The sequence below is a fragment of the Molossus molossus genome, unplaced genomic scaffold (genome assembly GCF_014108415.1).
Source record: "Molossus molossus isolate mMolMol1 unplaced genomic scaffold, mMolMol1.p scaffold_m16_p_13, whole genome shotgun sequence".
Lineage (NCBI taxonomy): Eukaryota > Metazoa > Chordata > Mammalia > Chiroptera > Molossidae > Molossus > Molossus molossus.
Window position 1 is genome coordinate 20039037 of NW_023425348.1, and position 19627 is coordinate 20058663.

The window sequence follows — 19627 nt, forward strand, 5'->3', positions numbered from 1 at the left end:
GCTGCTACAACATTGAGGTATAACTGGGCAAATTAAAGTCAAGGGGAAATGAAGAACTCCATAGTCTTATGTGTGGGTGTACATAAGTGATTGAAATTTGAGGAACAACTGCCTTTAATGACAGCAAGATGTGAGATAAGTCTTTACTGAAGAAAAAGAAGATTATAAAGTTCTCTATCAAAGTCCCACTAAGTCTTCACAACCCCCCTCCCCACCCTCTCCCTTATCTAGAGCTACTCTGCTGATATATATGATCATGATTTGCGCTGACTGGCAAACTGAAGGCACTCCTTCCAAGTAGCTTTGATTTTCTACACATTAAAAACCCAACATGCTATATCATCCATATAACTCAATTATGCATTCTAAGTAGAATTTCATTATTGCTCTAAAAAAAAAAAAAAAAAATCAATGCATCTGCACAGTGGCCATTTTCCCCCAGACTTATTTCAAGATTTAATCTTTTTGCTGTTTTCTTAATAAAAAGCCTTACAGTCAATTATGAGCGACTGACCTATGAATCATTATATACAACACAGTGATTGCATTTTTTGAGCACTGAAAACACTTAATATAAAACTTCTTACCTCCAATTTTTGTACTCCTCTAAAATGAAGGGTCAAAATACTTACATTTTGAAATTAGAAAAAACAAACAAAAAATCTATCTTCCTAGGCTTTTCATCACAGTTTCAGCCAGGAAAAGATATTTTATGCCTGTTATAAACCCTTGAAAATAAGGGCTTACTCTAGAAACACTGAAAGACCCTTAATCACAGAGGTGCCAGCTGGTGCCACTATAATTCACAACCAACTATTACTTCATAGCTTATACTAAAGAGTTGATTCATGCTCTTTTTTTTTTCCTTTAAAAAATACTCTTTGGAAACCATTATTACTCCTGTCGACACATACTCTAGTTATATCTCTTCCTGTAAAAATAAAAGTATAATCATGATTATCTCTATTTCTTTGCTAAAGTCAACTACCAATATACATTTATTAATCTGATCACTTTACCAGCTAACATATGACCTTACAGTATTACACTGTCCAGGGTCAATTCTCAGCATACAGAAGTAGGAGCAAGTCTGATAAGTAAGAACAGTCTTGTAGGCAATATGTCAATGTAGTCTTTAATATGCTCATTAACAAATGACAACTAAAATACTAGAATTTACTTCCAAAACTAAGGGGAAGGTAAAACTTCCAAAGCTAAAGGAAGGTGAATGACCACATACAGCTTACTTCTGTCACACATTATGAACCTACCCAGTGATTTCCCATCAAGACTTAAAATTAGTCCAAGGGAGTAACAAGGGGAAAATAAAGCCATTTCTTGTTTACTTCTTTCAAATTCATCAGATAATATTACTCCTTTAGGCATTACCCATAACAACAGCCCTTTCTAGAACACTAAACTTCCTCAAACATCTGTAGACTGCCCCAACCAGATCTGAACTACCTGTGAAGTATAAACTATTAGCTATGTATTCTAAATGCACACATTCAAAGCTACCATTTTAAAATACATTGGAAAGTAGGGAAACCTAAAAAAAAAAATACATTCTGCTATCACACTATCATATAAACATTATAAGTGTGTCAGGGTATATATATAGAGAGAGAGAGCGCAGATAATCAAGATTTAAATAAGAAGGTAAAAAAAAAAAATCAGGAAATGTAGATTTTACCAAAGAAACTACAATAACCATCCCAGCTACACTTATAAACAGATTCACTACTATGGTAATTTGCCTCGATTCCAGGAAAAAAACAAACACAAAAAAACAAAAAAAATCCCAACCAAGCAAAACAAAACGAACCCACAATAAAACCCACCAAAACCTATACTAGAGTATGTGACAATAATCAATATATTTCTATGGAAATTGTCTCATGCCTTATAAGCCCCTAAAATAAAATCAAGGTCACTATGTGACTAATGATGTAGCACTAGGAGGGAAAAAAACAAAACAAAACACTGAAAGTCAAACAGTCTTCAGCCTTGGTTTCAGCTCTCTCTCCAAACCAGCATTAAGTACTTAGTATCAGACACAACATTTCTGGTTTGTCAAACCAGTAAGTCATGTTTTCCACTGGCCAAAGAAAGCTGAAGAAATAATTGCTTAAACAAACTAAATGCTGTGACATGAAGCATCTGACTTCCACGTTTGACTACTCAGTTAAAATGATGGTGAACATCTAACTGGGCAAAAGGAATGGCATCCATCATCCAAACAGGCTCACTTCCCCCAGCCCCCAAAACAAACAGTAGTTATATTAGCAAAAGAAACAAAAAGTTTTTTTTGTGTGTGATTCTTTAGGGCCAACTATGAAAGAGGTCAGCAATATATTAACAGCAGCAATGGACAAGGAAGAGCAAAATAGTGGATGAAAGAATCTTGCTGGACGTTTGTTCATTTTCTCTGTATCAGCCAGAAGATTGCAACTGGCTTATTTGGAAATTTCTGGTGTGTGTGTCTTATCTCTTTAGATCCTTCACAGATTTTAAATTCAGTCTACCTGAGGGCTCTATAACCATGTAAGGAAGCTTTCTTTATCTAGCTTGGTGGCAGCCAAAACAGACTCCATGTCATTAAGGATGTCAGAACTCAAAGCTTCCTGCAGACTTGGCATCAACTCCTCTCCTTCTATGTTCATTCCATCTCCCTCCAGTGTTCCAAGGTCCACATTTGTCCCAGGAATGGCTTCAAGGTAGTCTGGGAAACGATTCTGCTGTGAAGGCAGGGTGCTTTGGTTGACAGTATCACCTAGTTGGAACACAGAGAGAGAATAAAGTTCTTTTTGAAAAGCTACCATCAGAGCTGTAGCATGTGAGAGCATACAGAAATGCATAAAGAAAAGCACTCCTGACTGACCTAAAATGATGCCCAGTTTATTTCAGACCAAATACCCACAAATAACAATACCAAGATTGCTTCTGCTTCAACATCTGTCTGGACATTAAACCAACAACTTAATTTCTTATCACTATGTGCTGAGCATTAAAGGGGGCAGGGGGGGAGTGTCATAAAAAAAAGTAAAAATTCCATGAAAAAACTACAGCAAGGAAGAAGGAACAAGCAACTGCACAAGAGCATCGCCCTTAACTCTCCCAGACATGCAACATCACTTTGAGATAAAGTAGAAAACTAACGGGGTAGTCCCATCTTTCCCTAAGTACACTTTGGGAAACACTAAAATATAAGGATTGGATGAAACTCTATTCCACTCTTGGAGATTTACATTTCATAACAGTAAAACAAACCTCCCAAAAGTCCTTGAATAAATAAATCTTCCTAGCTTTGCTTCTAGGTTTTCCAAATTTACCTAGTCACAAAACTGTTTTTTGGGCACATGACAACACTAACATTCCTTAGAGCTTCAATGAACATGCTTTAAAAAAAAATTAATATAAACCAGTAAGTGCTACAGGGTTTGGAGAAAAGACAAATGGGAAACAGGAGTAAGAAAGTGTGTTTGAATGAGCAGGGTTTAAAATGCCTCCTCAGGATGGCTGAAGACTTAGATAAGCAGAGACAAAGCACCTAGGAAGCATCAAAACCATGAGCTGGATGAGCACAGGCACAATAGACTTGCCAAACACTTTCAGAAGCTGTCAGCTAAAGAACCCGCTAGCTAGAGAACTGTTTCACGTCCCTGCCAGTTCATCCCTCTGAGAGTTGCCAAGTCCAGGGCAATCAGGTAAGCCATAGGAGAAATGGTTCCTTAATGTCCCCTGTGAGGCAGGTAATTCTTAGCTCCTACAAGACTCCTGTAACTATTCTAACAATAAAGTAGGTGAGCCCCACACCAAGCCTTTCCCACATGGTTTTCTGAGTCCCATAACACCGAAGTTGGACCAGAAGCCCTCACAGAAAAGAGGGAGGCAGACGTTGAATCACATATAGAAATCTCTCTCCAAGAATATAATTCTGTATTAAGAGAATTCTAATAGGGTCCTCAATTGCTTTGCCAACTAATCCAGTATTTTAAATGCTAAAATTAGTCACGTCATCAGTTTTGTTCAAATAGAGCTAAGATTCTATAACATTTAAAAACCAAGAAAGGACTTGTTACAAACTGCCATATAGAAACAAAGAAGAAGGCACAATTTGAATCGAAGTGTGTAAGATTTAAATGGCTTTCTTCTGAACAATCTTTGCTCACAATAGCTTAATAGACCTAGTGATAAAATGACGACATCTGCCTGAAAGTCAGATTCCTCAGAGGAATAAAGAATACTAACCTGTATCCATTTCATCAACACTGTTCAAGAAGTCATCAGGGGTTCGAGGGACACTGTAGCTGCTCATGCTCAGTCCACTGTCCGTACTCTCATCTCGAGAGTGATAGGTGCCACTACAAAGAGAGTTAAAGACCAATGCAAACATTTTTAAAAAAACACTTCAAGGTAAAAATAAACACCTGCTGAGTACTAACATAATTCTCCAAGAGGATTCGTGAACATTCCTGCCCTGCAACGTTGGAAACAAGCGCCTCATCCAGGGCCCATACAGGCCGTAGTCTGTGCAGTGAAACAGACGAGGCATCTTTAGTTGAAGCTGGCAGTTCCAAAGGGCTGAGAATCTCTCCTAAATTTCTGGGCCTGATGGTTACAGGGAATAAAAAAGATCTACTCAGTGTCCTTAGCTGACAGAAAACTCTCTGCGTAGGTACTCTCTCTGTAATTCCCCTTTGAATCTGGGGGATGCACAAAGTTCACTGGTTTCAAGTTTTCAGTTCCCCAAGAGGGGTAGTACAGGCGCAGGTCACAACACAAATTCTAGGTGGGCGGTGAGACAGGTCTGCACTAGACTCACATTAAATTCCTGGTTCTTATGCAGAGAGTTTAAGCCAAGGGGGGAAATCACTGCAAAATAAAGAACCAGAATTCCTTTTTGGACTAGGCCAGAACAGATAAGTCACTGCCGATAAGATAAGAACTCTCATAGCTTGATCTTCTTGCTTCTGTTTAGAGGGGAAAAATCCAAATACCTCAGCATAAGACAGGAGTCCTTAGAGTTCCAACTGAAGAAAAGATTAATTAAAAAACAAACAAAAACAAAAAACTAGAAGGCACAGACCTTGAGAAAAACAGAAAAATATAAGCCAAGATGGATTTTTACTTGAGTCTAAAAGAAGTTTCCCAGATTCACATACAAGTTTGGTAAATGCCCTCAGGACATTTCTTTTATAAACAGGACATTTCCCTAAGTTGGCAGCTCTGGACACAGAAGCTGGCATGGCTGTAAAATGGGTTCTACTAATTCTAGAAAATGTCATGGCAAAGTGTGAAATAAAGGTAATTGTTCAAGAGTCTGTGACCATGATGCGAACTTTAACTTACCTTACAGCTTGGATATTTAAGCAGCTGTTTAGTTTACACAGAAGTTAAAAAACAAAAAACAACTAAGCTTTATAAAGGAACTTTAACAGTTGCTCAAGGTTGAAAGCTCAGTCCCCCAAATTTCTTCCCTAAATTACTCAATGCATTTGCTTTGTCTTCCCCTCCCCCTTGCTCTGTATATTTCAACCACTGGTTTAGTCTAATGCTTCTGTCAGATTCTGGCAAGATTCAAAAGCCTCACACAGATCCAAGAAAACACAATTTCGCCTCCGTTCCCATTTGTATACAACACAGCCGCACAGGAGAAGGTCTCAGGATGTGGTTTGTTTTTATTTTGCCTGCCCTGATCTGGGACAAGGGCCTGGTCCTAGTCATCACTCCATTCCCACTGCTAACAACAGGGCACACATCAGACACTCAAGACTGTGGTACAGGACAGATGAATTGACACAGTTGTGTAAAGTTCTTTCCAAGCCACAGGGAAGACACATGGGCCTGAGGACAGAGTTCACAAGAGCCTTATCCCTACAGAAACCCCTGCTTGCAGCCCCTAGTCATTCAATAATCATTCCCTAGCATCTGTTACTATGACAGGCATTAGATCAGGCTCAAAGGATATGGTGGAGGTTAAAAACAACCACCACCTACAACTGATGCTTTCTGAGAGGCTCACAACTTCGGAGAGGGACATTAACAAATACGTTAATAAATCATATACAAGAGCTATGTTTTTTAAATTTTCTTAGATAGAATGAAAGGGAGGAAGGGAGAAGGAGAGGGAGAGAAAGAGAAACATGTTGCCTCCCACATGACCCCGACCAGGGCTAGGAATCGAACCTAAAACCTAGGAATGTGCCCTTGACCAGGAATTGAACCCAAGACCCATTGGTATAAGGGCTGACACTCTAACCACTGAGCTAAACTAGCCAGGGTGAGCATGTGCTTTTAGAACAAAGAGGAGAAAGCTTATAAAGTACAGTGGGAAGGTTTTGTGGAGGGGGACATCAGAGATAGCCTTGAAGCTCTCAGGGTAAAAGGGAGACAAGGGGATGCTACACCACTACTGAGCGTCAATTCCATAGCAAGTTAGGGAAATGTGTTTGAGAGCTTAAGAAATCTAGCCTGGCCCTGGCCAGTTTTGCTCAGTGGTTACAGCGTTGGCCTGCGGTCCAGAGAGACCGGGTTCGGTTCCCGCTAAGGGCACGTACCTCGGTTACAGTTTGTCCCTGGCCCTGGTTGGGTCATGTGGGTGGCAGTCACTCAATGTGTCCCTTTCACATTGATGTTTCTCTCTCACATTGATGTTTCTCTCTCTCTCTCACTCTCTCCCTCCCGCTCTATCTGAACAAAAAATGGAAAAATGTCCTCGAGTAAGGATAAAAAAAAGAAAAATCTAGCCTGGCTCTGGTAGTTTGGCTCAGCAGTTAGAGCATCAGCCCGTGGACCAGAGAGACCCAGGTTCGGTTCCCGCTAAGGGCATGTACCTTGATTGCAGTTTATCCCTGGCCCTGGTTGGGGTCGTGTGAGTGGCAACCAGTTGATGTGTCTCTCTCACATCGATGTTTCTCTCTCTCTTCCTCCATCTCTCCCTCCCACTCTATCTGCAGATAAATGCAAAAATGTCCTCGGGTGAGGATAAAAAAAAAAAACAAACAATAAAAAAACTGAGAGGTCCCAGTTCAATTCCCCATCAGGGTACATGCCTAGGTTGCGGCCTCAATCCCCATTAGGGGGCGTGCAGGAGGTGGCCAATGGATGGCTCTCTCTCTCTCTCACATCTACCTCTCTCTAAAGAAAAATCAATAAAAAAATTAAGAAATCTACATGAATCAAGTATCAGGCAATGGAAAAACCACCATAAGTTTTTGAAAAGAGAAACGTTATAGTCAGATGCGTGTTTTACAAATGGGGACACTACAGAGAGTGGACAGAGCATTGTGCCCCTTATCACTGATGACCTACCACTCTGTGATCTGTACCAGAAATCGCAATCTCAAATTTCAGCCCAGCTTTAATCAAAACTGTTAATAAAGAATCTTCACAAATGACTATCAGAAGGATATGCAATCTATCCATTTTTCTCAATAGCCTAATTTTATCCTTGGATCAATATGGGCCTTCAGTAGATGGGGACTGGAATTATACTGATCTGAAATTTCCCTCCTGAAAAAAACAAAAGTTCAGTGGTTATGACCTTTCTTCATTAACCTCAGAACTATAATCTTGTATAAATACACCCAGTTTTTGCCAGAACTTTGTGTCAATGTGGGGATAAAATATCTCTAAATGAAAAAAAAGGGGGGAACATCTGTAATACTTTAAAGATATCAACTCACCCCCCCAACCCCCAAAAATACTGCTAAATGAGGTGAATGTTTTGTTAGCTAATTAGCACATTATGTTCCTGTGCTTCATGTAGGTCTGTTTCTGTATTTGGCATAATTCTTCTACCTAAGCTTTGGATCCTATCCCCCTATTCCGGCCCTGAAATTAAACTTACTTAATAACCCCCACCCCAATAAAACAAATTGTACGTGTCAAAAGAGTAAATTTTGCTTTTCTTAAGATCATGAAATTTTCAGCTCAACTGGTGAGAATTAAATGGGCAGCATAATAGCTTTCCTAAACCAAAGTACCTTTAAATTATTTTAAAATTGCATTGCTTACAATTGGTTAAAAAAAAAAAAAGCAAAGGCACAAAGACCAGAAAGTATTTGTTCCTTATTTTTAAAAGCTGTAACTCCAGCCTGGCCAGTGTGGCTCAGTGGTTGAGCATCAACCCATACAATAAGAGGGCACCAGTTTGATTCCTGGTCAGGGCACATGCTCAGGCTCTGGGCCTAACCCCCAGTGGGGGGTATGTGGGAGGCAGCCAATTGATGTGTCTCCTTCATCAATGCTTCTATCTCTCTCTCTAAAATCAATAAAGAGAAAAATATTTTAAACTGAAACTCCAAAATACTTTATAACCTAGAAGAATGTAGTCTAATCTTAATTTTAAATGCTTTCTAAGCAAAGACAACACTAGAGACCTGTTTCAGCTCGCAGTTTTCAATACAGAACTAAATGTAGCAACACTGCAATCTTCCTGAAACCCAGGACTAGTGCTAACTCACTAAAATGCATCCTTTGGCTATGCCTCAAATGCTGCCTTTAATTTTAGTGCATTTCTTAAAAGAGGCACAACTTTACAAGTTATCTCCTTGAACTATATAGCTTTATAAACACGCAGTGGAAAGCTCTCTGTAAGGATTCCTTCCAATCATCCTCACAATACAGCCCTAGGTAGGTTTAAGATGCAGTTCATTTGCTTTCACAGAAAGGCACTTACATGTTTCTTCACGAGTCTGTAATTTTAAGTCACTGTTAGTCAACAGTACAGGCAGCAGCAAACACGTGACTATGAATTAAATATCCCCTCCACAAGTCTGAACAGCTCACTTCCCCTCACAGGAGCCGGCTTTTAATCGTGTGTGATGGTACTTGCCATTTATGGAAAGATTCCTTTACAACTATGATTTCTGGCCCACACAGATGTTCAAATAGCTTATTACAAGTACTAAGGAAAATAATCTCAAAGCTATGATCTTTTTCAGATACTGGCCAGTAGCAACTCTCACCTACCTGTTCAGAAAGGGATCTGAGCTATTGGTCGTCATTGTTCTCAATTCCTGAGACATCCCAGGAGAAGATACTGGATTTTGAGTCCCACCATCCTGCTCCAGTGTTGGTAATTGGCTCCGGAGAGCTAATTCCTAGAAAAAACAAACACAAACAGAATCAGACTGCTGATTAACAAATTTATTGTTAGATTTAAAGGGGAAAAAATGCAAATTAGGGTAAGTATGTGCATATAAAGTTGAAGTATTAACATCTATTTCTATTTTAAAGTGTAAGTTTCCCAGCCAGAAAGAACAAGTTCTTCTACTCATTTCAGGTGATTAAAGATTGTCATATAAGCTGAAAGTTTATCTAGTCTTATTAACCCCAAAACGTATCTACTTTATTACCTAACTTCATTTTGTTATTTTCCTCACTTTGGCAGACACTCCCATATCCTTCCTGTTGGGCAGGATGGCAAATCTGGTCTTTTAAAAGACATTTCTTCTTAAAGTTTATTTTTACTCATCAACCCTCAATATGGTTTTGTGTGTTTGGCACCAGTAATAAAAAAATAAAGTCAGAAGAATATTCATTCAGTAATTTACTATAAGATACCAATCCTCCCACCCTGTATTGTTTTACACTTTGCTATCAAGTGTCTCATTTTGACTGCAGGTTTTCCTATCTTGAGCAGGGGCACCAAACAATTTTTCAGCAGGATTCTACCTGGAAACCTGAGCCAAAGCTATGGGTCACTTACTACCTGATGGCTCCAGGAAGCCTGCTTCAACATGCCTCCAAACACCCTAGGCCTCGAGGCTAATTTACCCCATTCCGGCCCACCCTTTAACACTTCATTACTACTCTGTCCTTTTTTCTCACTTTTTCATAAGTTCACTGTTCCCTTCAGGAATTTCCACTGTGTCTCCCAAGCTCTTATAAACATCTCTGCTGGAGCATCAGTTTTCTTTCCCTTAGACTTTTCTGGTTTGACCTGAAATATGGCTTTTTATCACAGAAGACACTGCTCCCCCCTGCAGCCTTTTTGAGCCAAACCTGCTCACTGCGGCACACACCCATGTCCAGCCCCTCACTTCCAGTCATCACCGGGCCCAGAGGCAGTGGGGATACTCTGAGCTCTGCACCATCACTCCTAAGCTATGAACTCTTCCTCAGGCAAATATCACTTCTTAAAATTAGGTTTATGTGCCTTTTGGATATAGTATCCCTCAACATGTTTTTGTTGTTGTTAATCTTCACCCGAGAATATTTCTCCACTGATTTTTAGAGAGGGAGGGCGGGAGGAAGGAAAAGGGGGAAAGAGAGAGAGAAACAGAAAAAGAGAGAGAGACAGAAACATTGATGAGAGAGAGACACATGACTGGTTGCCTCCCACGTGACCCTGCCTGGGGCCAGGGATCAAACCTACAACCCTTTGGTACATGATCCTATGCTCTAACCACTGAGCAACACTGGCCAGGGCAAAATTTCTTTTTTTTTTTGAGAGAGAGAGGAAGGGAGAGAAAGAGAAACATCGATGGATAGCTGCCTCATGCACGCCCCTTACTGGAGATCGAGTCTGCAGCTCAGGCATGTGCCCTGACTGGCAACTGAACCAATGACCTCTCAGTGCATGGAACGACGCTCCTCAATCCACTGAGCCACACCAACAGGGCTGAAATGGTGTTTTTTTAACTCCTCACTTGGGGATATTTTTCCATTTATTTTCAGACAGAGTGGAGGTGAGGGGGAGCGAGGGGGAGTGAAGGAGGGGAGAGAGAGAGAGAGAGAGAGAGAGAGAGAAAGATGTGTGAGAGACACATCGATTGGTTGCCTCCCACATGACCCAGACCAACCCAGACCAGGGCCAGGGACTGAACCACAACCAAGGTGCGTGCCCTTGACTGGAATTGAAACCGTGACTCTTTGGTCTTCGGGCTGATGCTCTAATCGCTGAGCCAAACTAGCCAGGGCCAAAATTTTTTTTTTTTAATCCTCACCAGAGGACATTTTTGCATTTATCTTCAGATAGAGCGGGAGGGAGAAAGGGAGGAAGAGAGAGAGAAACATCAACGTGAGAGAGACACATCGACTCATTGCCACCCACATGACTTCAACCGGGGCCAGGGACAAACTGCAACTGAGGCATGTGCCCTTAGCGGGAACCGACCCTGGGACTCTCTGCTCCGCAGGCCAACGCTATAACTGCTGAGCCAAACCAGCCAGGGCCAAAACTTTTTTTTTTTTTTTAACCAGAGGATCATGACAGAATGAAGAGGACCTATGAACTTGGATGGAGGAAAGAAAAGTATACTTTTATTTTACTAACTTCTGAAATTTAGCATTTCCTTTAATTATGAATATAAACATCAGACAGTAATATTTAGTACATCACTGAGTTTTCATCAATGGAAGGCATTTTCAGATTACATTGTGGTTATGTCAAATATCTTAAATATCATTTATACTCATTATCATTTCAATGTTCTTGTAGTTATGAGACATTATGCTCTATCTTGTTATTTATACATTATTAGGCAGATGATTCACCCACTCAACATGACAGCTCCTTTCAAAACGATCATTTCCACCTACCTGAGATCCACTTGCACAGCCAAGACCTTGCTATTTAAAACCAAACTTACCTCTAATACCTCTAGTCATGTTTGTTTCACTTCATAGCAACTACATTTGTTACCTCGAAATTGTCAACATCCGTGCACAAAACCTATAATCTACCATGGCCATTTCTGAATCTCTAATTTGCAGTGACACTGATCATTTCATCACTACTCAACTAACTTCACTCCTCCAGTCACACCCCAGCCCTGGCCAGTTTGGCTCAGCGGTTGAGCGTCGACCTGTGGACCAGAGAGTCCCGGGTTCAGTTCCTGCTAGGGGCATGTACCACAAAAAGAAAGAAAGAAAGAAATGCCTTCCCCAGAACTCTTACATGCACTCATCACACTTTCTGGGACCATCATTCTTTTTTCCGCCCAGTTCTCGCATGATGTAATTCCCACCCTACAGCCTCAGGACTCCCGTCTCTTTCCTACTATGCCTGTCTATTGGCTCCCTTTCCGCTTCTTTCTTGTCCTTTTTTTTTAATCGAGGTATAGTCGACATAACATTATATTAATTTCAGGTGTACAACATAATGATGCAATACCTGCTTGCACTGTGAAACAATCACCACAGTAAGTCTAGTTACCAGCTGTCCCCATACATAGTTACCAATCATTTTTTTCTTGTGATGAAGACTTTTAAGATTTACTCTTAGCAACTTTCAGATTTGTAACACCCTATTATTTACTATAGTCACCATGCTGTATATCACATCCCCATGACTTACTTATATCATAACTGGAATTTTGTACCTTTTGACTTTTCACCTTTCACACACTGAACTGACCCTTTACACTCACCCCTCTGGTAACAACCAATTTTTCTCTGTATCTATAAGCTTGGTTTCTTGTTTTGCCCTTAGATTCCACTTATACGCAGAATTAAACAGTATTTGGCTTGCTCTGACTTATTTCACTTAACATAATGTCTTCAAGGCCATCCATGTTGTCATAAATGGCAAGACTCTTCTTATTTTTTTTAAATGGTTGAATAGTATTCCATGTGCACATATACCACAGATGGACACTTAGGTTGTTTTCATATCCCGGCTATTGTAAATAATGCTGCAATGAACACAGGGTACAGATTACCTTTTTGCATTAATGTTTTCTTTTTCTTTTTAAATTCTTTATTTATTTATTGAGGTTACACTACTTAATAAAATCATATAGATTTCATGTGTACAATTAATAGTGTTTTCATTTTCTTTGAATAAATACCCAGAAGTGGAATTGCTGGATTGTAGAATAGTTCTATTTTTATTATTTTGAGAAACCTCCATACTGTTTCCCATGGTGCCTGCAAGTAATTTACATCCCCACCAACTGTGCACAGGGTTCCTTTTTCTCCACATTCCTGCCAATACTTGTTATTTTTTGTCTTTTTGATAACAGCCATTCTAACAGGTGTATGATACCTCATTGTGGTTTTGATTTGTACTTCTCTGATGATTAGTGATGTTGAACATATTTTATGTACCTTTTGGCCATCTCTTGGTTTCTTTATTTTTCCCCCAGGGTTGATCGTTGACATACATGAGCACCTTTAACATTACATAATTTTATCTCAATATAGCAAATTCTAAACCTGAGTCAAATGTGCTTGCTTCATTTCTATACTGAGACTGCTAAGAAAAGCTTGAGAAAAACCATACAACTATCCAGACTGTTTTTATAAATTCACAGTCTTGGGCCTTGGTTGGGCCCTTTGCACCACTCATTTATATGTATTTTTTGTTAATGGTCAGTTTTTTCTCACATTCCCATAGTCACTACTGCCAAATCTGGCACACTCCCTCGAGCCCCTATTCAGTCAAGTCCATTTCCATCTGTCTCCCATTTAAATAAAAACACCGAGGCAACGAAGCACACTTTTCCAGCTCCTCCTCCCATCCCTTCCTGCTCTCTACCATGCTATCTTTACTGATACTCATCTCTGTAATTTTTCTTCCAGTCTCAGGAAATGGGGTTTTTCGGTTCCTCCTGTTAAAGGCCAACCCACTCTCCCAGTAGCTTCTGGGGATCTATTTTGTTCGTTTTGTCTCTATCCTCTATCTTTGATCCCAGCCATTCTCTTGCAAAGTGATAAGTGACTTGAGAACACTGACAATACACTCCTTGCAGGTGTGTAGTATGCCATGCTGTCTCTTGGTACCGTGTCTTTCCACATGCCCTTCCTGACTAGAACACTTCTCTTTCTTCTTTATTATTTAAGACCTTTTCTAGGTAACTCTCCATGATGATCCCATCTCCATCTTTGGGTTGGATTAGACAGACAAATGTTATGTCTTTAACACCCTGAGCATATGTATGTAACATGATCTTAGCACCTATCACACGATATTGTAAGCACTTCTTTGTCTCTTAAGGGTACAGTGAAGGAATGAATGGACTGTTTTGCAGCATAAAACAATAACCTCTAATACTTTCAAGAATTTATGCTGCTACTGAAATATGAGAATATAAACAAATAAATTTTAGAATGAATAAAATTCTGGATGAGGCTAAGCGAGGACTGGAAATGATTTGTGAGTATCTTGAAAAGAGCCTCATTTGCTTTCAATCAGACAAAGCACGTTCCTGTTTGTACACCTAGTTCTTAATTCCTTGCAGCACAAAGCAATGTCATACATCATTACTGAAATAACTAAATAAATCGGCTGTCATTTTCATATTTTTTTTTTTTGTTATCCTCACCCGAGGATATTTTTCCATTTTTTGTACAGATAGAGTGGGAGAGAGAGAGAGGAAGGAGAGAGAGAGAGAAACATCGATGTGAAAGGGACACATCGAGTGGCTGCCACCCGCACGACCAACCAGGGCCGGGGACAAACTGCAACCGAAGTACGTGCCCTTAGCGGGAACCGAACCCGGGTTTCTCCGGACCGCAGGCCGACGCTCTAACCGCTGAGCCAAACCGGCCAGGGCTTCATATTGTTTTTATAACTTTTTATTTTACCCTTTTTGAGAAAGCGCCCTCTTTTCCAGCATTGTTTTACGCAGATTCTACATGTTTTTCCTGCTTTCAATTTTGCCACTTTGCCTGTTCAAGGCTATCAAAGTTTTACTTCTTGATGCTTTTAACAACCGAATTTCTACTGTCAGCAGACACTGTAGAAATAACTTACCCACATTTACAAAGAAAGGTAAATTAGAGATGTAAATAAGAAGGAAAATCATTCCAAGTTGCCTCACAAGATATCCAACCCCTCTGGAGGGCTATGGAACATACATTTCGTCAAATCCATACTTGAGCCATGCATGACTTAGAGTAACCTAAGGATAATCTATACTGAACTTGAAAGGCTCATGGAAAAAAACATTATCTTATTTATGGGTGGTGGTAGGAGGGTGTTAGCATTATCAATCAAATAGGGAAAAATTTAGCACGAAAACAAATACAATGTGACAAGACCAATGATAAAATTAATATATACAGATTATAAAAACCATATTTCAAGTTATGAATATTCAACTCACTTTTGACACATTCTAGTTACAGCCAAAAGAACAGTATTGACTACATGCCCTTAATTTTTTGAACAGCTTGAGGTATAATTGATGTGTAATAATTTACATGTGTATTACCCAAAAGTGAATACTTTCTTATATAGCTTAGTATTTTCTAACAACAAAATAGTTTTTATATAATTAAAGTTGACTTGGTTAGCCCCCTCCCAAGACATTAATTCTTATGTTAATATGTTCACCTGCTGTAAATATGACTTATTTCATTGGGTTCAATAAAGAAGATGAAGAATTTCTATTGCTATTTTAAAAAAATTGTCAAAAATGGGAAAGGGAACCTTCTGTATGTAGGTAGGAAAACAAGCCAACCTTTTCCCTCCTTCTTAGCCTATAACTTTGGAATTCAAAAATAGTAACTTCTACTTCCCACATAAACACACACACCCCATACAGAGATCGTTTTAAAGGGCAAATCTTGGAAGTGAAATGGATACTTGGAGAAGTATCCTACTACATGCTGTACCTACTCGGATTATGTAGGAGGGAACAAGGAGTCAGAGCTAACTAAAAAAGTTCTTCCATAAACTGACCTGCTTCCAGTGAGAAATAGTTCAACTGTGGATTTTCTTGGGAGTAAGCTTTATTCATAAGTAAGGATTGTAAATATGAACGAGCACACACTCATAAAATAATGAAAATCTGTTTCAGAACTACAGAGACATTTTGCTAGGGACTCTAGAGGAAAATAATTATTTTAATATGGGTAAGTATGAAATGAAGCTACGTAATCTAAATTTTTTGATCAAAAATGTATTTTATATAAACTGTCTTCATTATACGCATTAAAAAGCCTGTATATACATATATGTGTGTATATATATATATAAAATAAGCCTATTTTATTACAATAAAGTAAATTTATCAAAACACATTTTAGATGAATATAAACATTATTTTGTAATTGGGTAAATCTGGCCTAGCTGTTTAAAAATAAGCCTTTGGGACATAACTGAATTGTCTACAAAAACTGATCTCAGTTGAAACATGTCATGTTGAAAGTTACATCTATCTCTAAAAAGTTTTTTTTTAATCCTGAACAAAATGCCTAAAATTAGAATACTGAGCTAAAAATATAAGTTTGTTAAGATTCTCTTTTCCCCAAGGTAGTTAGAAAAAAAAAGTTTGACAGACTTTCAAAAATGAAGAAGCAAGTTGATAGGAAATTCGGCCAACATTTAATCATGCTTCTGTATTTCAAAGGTCAAACAGTTTTTTTGGAGTAGTATTTGACTTTTTCTAAGTGAAGCAAGTATTTTTAGTTCATTTTCTTCTGTAATAATATAAAAATGTGGTGGCTTTTCCCACTGAGCTTGTAAATCTTAGCTAATCTGGGATGCACTGAGTCAGAGGTATCTGCACTCAAGTCAAACCAATGGTCCCCGCCTGGTCTGGAGGGAACTTTCCAGAATGGTTTATAAAAGAAAACACAGCCCTGCCCGGTTAGAGCGTCGGACTGTGGTCCAGAGAGACCCAGGTTCGGTTCCCGCTAAGGGCATGTACCTTGGCTGTAGTTTGTCCCTGGGGCCCTGGTTGGGTCGTGTGGGTGGCAACCACTCAATGTGTCCCTTTCACGACGATGTTTCCTCTCTCTCTCCCCCTCCACTCTATCTGAACAAAAAATGGAAAAATGTCCTTGGGTGAGGATAAAAAAAAAAACACAAGTGTGCCTGCTTTACATAGCAGACTTTTATGGACTCTGGACCTAGCCATAAGCCACTGACCTTTTCATACTGCCCTCGTTTCATTTAAATAGCAGTATTATTTCCCATAGGGTAAAAAGACACGTTAAGATCATAACTGGTGGTTATAGTATTTTGGTCCCATATAAAATGGATGTTTTGGTTCATATCATTTAGAAAATGAAAAAGGCAGTAGAAGTTGTCAGTAGTCTAGGAACATTTAAAACATTTCTAGGTTATTAAGTTCTTAGGGTACCCAAGAGAAATGAAAGCATATTATCTACATAAAGTCACATAATTCATAAACAATCCAAATGTCTATCAATAGGCAAATGCATAAAATAATTGTAGTATATTCCTATACTAAAATACTAGTTAGCAATAAAAAGAAATGAACTATAGATACAACATGAATGAATCTCAAAATAATGCTAGGTGAAAAGGTTATGATTCCATTTACAGAAAAATTGAAAAATACAATGTCAATTTTACTTTCTTAAAGCAATTTTGTCTTTAGCAAATACTAAGCTACGTAAGAGCATACCTATTTTCTAGTAGTATATGGCAGACAAGTGAAGGTCCCTCCCATAATCAAAAGGAAGGCTAGTTCAGTAAACTAGAAATCCAAATTTAGAAATGGAGCATAACTCTAAAAATATACATTTTATAAATAGCTTGTCTTAGTAATTGCAGTTTATGTTGACAATTCCAAAAATAGGTAACAAAAGCCATGTCTTCCAACTATGCACGATAGGTCCCACCATACCCCATTTTCCAGCACAGCTTTAAATAGTCACAGATATTTCATTATGTCTGGAGTTATTAAAACATTTACCCAATTTTTAATGTTTTCGGCATTTACCAAAGTATCTTCAACCTCAGAAACATTTTTTGACTAAAAAAATGTGTATACATGGATATGGGGATAGTTATAATAACTGTATGATAATTCTAAACTCTGAAAATATCCAAAGTAGATGGCAGTTTGGTATGCTTTGATTTTTTTTTTTATCCTCACCCGAGGACATTTTCCCATTTTTTTGTTCAGGTAGAGTGGGAGGGAGAGAGAGGAACAGAGAGAGAGAGAGAAACATCGATGTGAAAGGAACACATCGAGTGGCTGCCACCCGCACGACCGACCAGGGCCGGGGACAAACTGCAACCAAGGTACGAGCCCTTAGCAGGAACCGAACCCGGGTCTCTCAGGACCGCAGGTCGACGCTCTAACCGCTGAGCCAAACCGGCCAGGGCTTTAACTTTTTTTGTTGTTTTTTGTATTTTTCTTCATGTGTTTTTTTGTTTTGTTTTTTTTTTTTTTGGTACGTGCCCCTAGCGGGAACCGAACCTGGGACTCTCTATTCCGCAGGCCATCGCTCCAACCGCTGAGCCAAACTGGCCAGGGCTGCTTTGCATTATTTTGAGATTGACACTCTTTCTGACAGAGCGCTGGAGTTGGGTCTTTTGAAATTTGGATTACTTAGTAAAGTAATAGAAGTCATTATAGTATTTTTCAAATTATGGGATCTTAATTAAAAAAAAAAAAAGAGTATGCAGGGCTAAATCTCCCCCACCCCTTTTATGCAAAGATTTCAACCTGCCCACTAAAAATAAAATATTCAGAAGAAAACACCTAAGTGAATATATGATTTTATAGTCAATATTAGGACTTCAAAAAAAAGAGAGGCAATCTTAGGAAAAGTGTTCATTGGATTCTGAAACAGCTTTTCCATCATCTGCTAACAAGAAAAGACAAGGGGGGGGGGCAAATTCTTTGCTATTATTAAATTCAGGGGAAAAAAGATTGATGTGATTTTTTCAGAGGGCTGAACAGTGAATTTATTTTGCTCCATTGACTAAAACTATGAACACCTGAATCTCTTAACCTGTGTTTTACAATATCTTCAACAGTAATACTGTGGGTTTTGTCACTCATTAAGCCAGTGACTGACCCTGATGTTTATTACTACTCAAAGGAATGGAAAGTATACAATATTCATTAGTTGCAAATATTTATAGCTATAATTTCTATGTAGATTAAAGCAACTGTTTGCTCATTAAATAAAGGTATCTAATTACAATAGTATCTATTTTCTGGGCAGTTTCAAGAATTCTGATGAGGCCGCTTAGAGATGAGTTTCGACCTAGGTCTTATAAGGGAAACGGAAAATCTTAATTGGTAAGAGGAAGAAGAAAAACTCATGAGCAGAATCATGGCAACAACACAGAAGAGTGCACTTAGCAGAAGGAAGGAATTGGCTTAACGAGGCTACTGACCACAGACCATGAGCCAGGTTGCAGAGATTACACTAATCTCATAGGTATTAGGGAACCATAGGCATTAGGAACCACATTCTTAAGTACAAGAGAAGGTAAAAACATTCATACTCAGGGCAGACTATCTTTCCTTAAAGTACTGTTTCAGAAGACCTTGAAACATAAGCTGGGATGCATTCCTTTACAAAGGAGTAATTGATGTATTTAGAAAAAAATATATCTAGAAAATTAAGCATTACATACTCAATCTCATAGAGCAAAGATGATGTTTGTAACTTTAAAAAATTTTTTCTGGGAATAAAAATTGCTTTTGAAATGTAAAATAGTGAATAATCAAAATGATATTAAAAATTTTAAGCTCTCTGAGGTCAAGTTTCTCTAAAATTCTCGAACAAACCCTAATTAAGGTCATAATGCCCCTCTTTAACTAAGAAGATATACCACTGCCTTTAAAGTTCTTGATTTTTCAGAATTTTGCAACAACCTTACTCATATACTGACATTAGTTTACATGACCAGAGAATCCTACAATATAGACATGTCTTGTTAATCCTATCAGAGAGTACT

The 19627-nt window shown here is 38.7% G+C and overlaps 1 protein-coding gene across 7 annotated transcripts in view; it reads right to left on the reverse strand.

Moving 5' to 3' along the window:
* Positions 1-400: 400 nt before the first annotated feature.
* YAP1 (Yes1 associated transcriptional regulator) overlaps positions 401-19627 on the reverse strand; it is a 105930-nt gene continuing 86703 nt past the window's right edge. For 6 of the 7 annotated variants that reach the window (XM_036259763.1, XM_036259762.1, XM_036259761.1 and 3 more), the window contains 3 exons: positions 8977-9107; positions 4252-4364; positions 401-2773 (listed from right to left, as the gene is read on the reverse strand). In XM_036259763.1, coding sequence (XP_036115656.1) covers positions 2535-2773; positions 4252-4364; positions 8977-9107 — 483 coding nt within the window. In that variant the 3' untranslated portion in view covers positions 401-2534. The remainder of the gene's footprint in view (positions 2774-4251; positions 4365-8976; positions 9108-19627) is intronic. The other variant, XM_036259759.1, reaches the window with a different exon arrangement.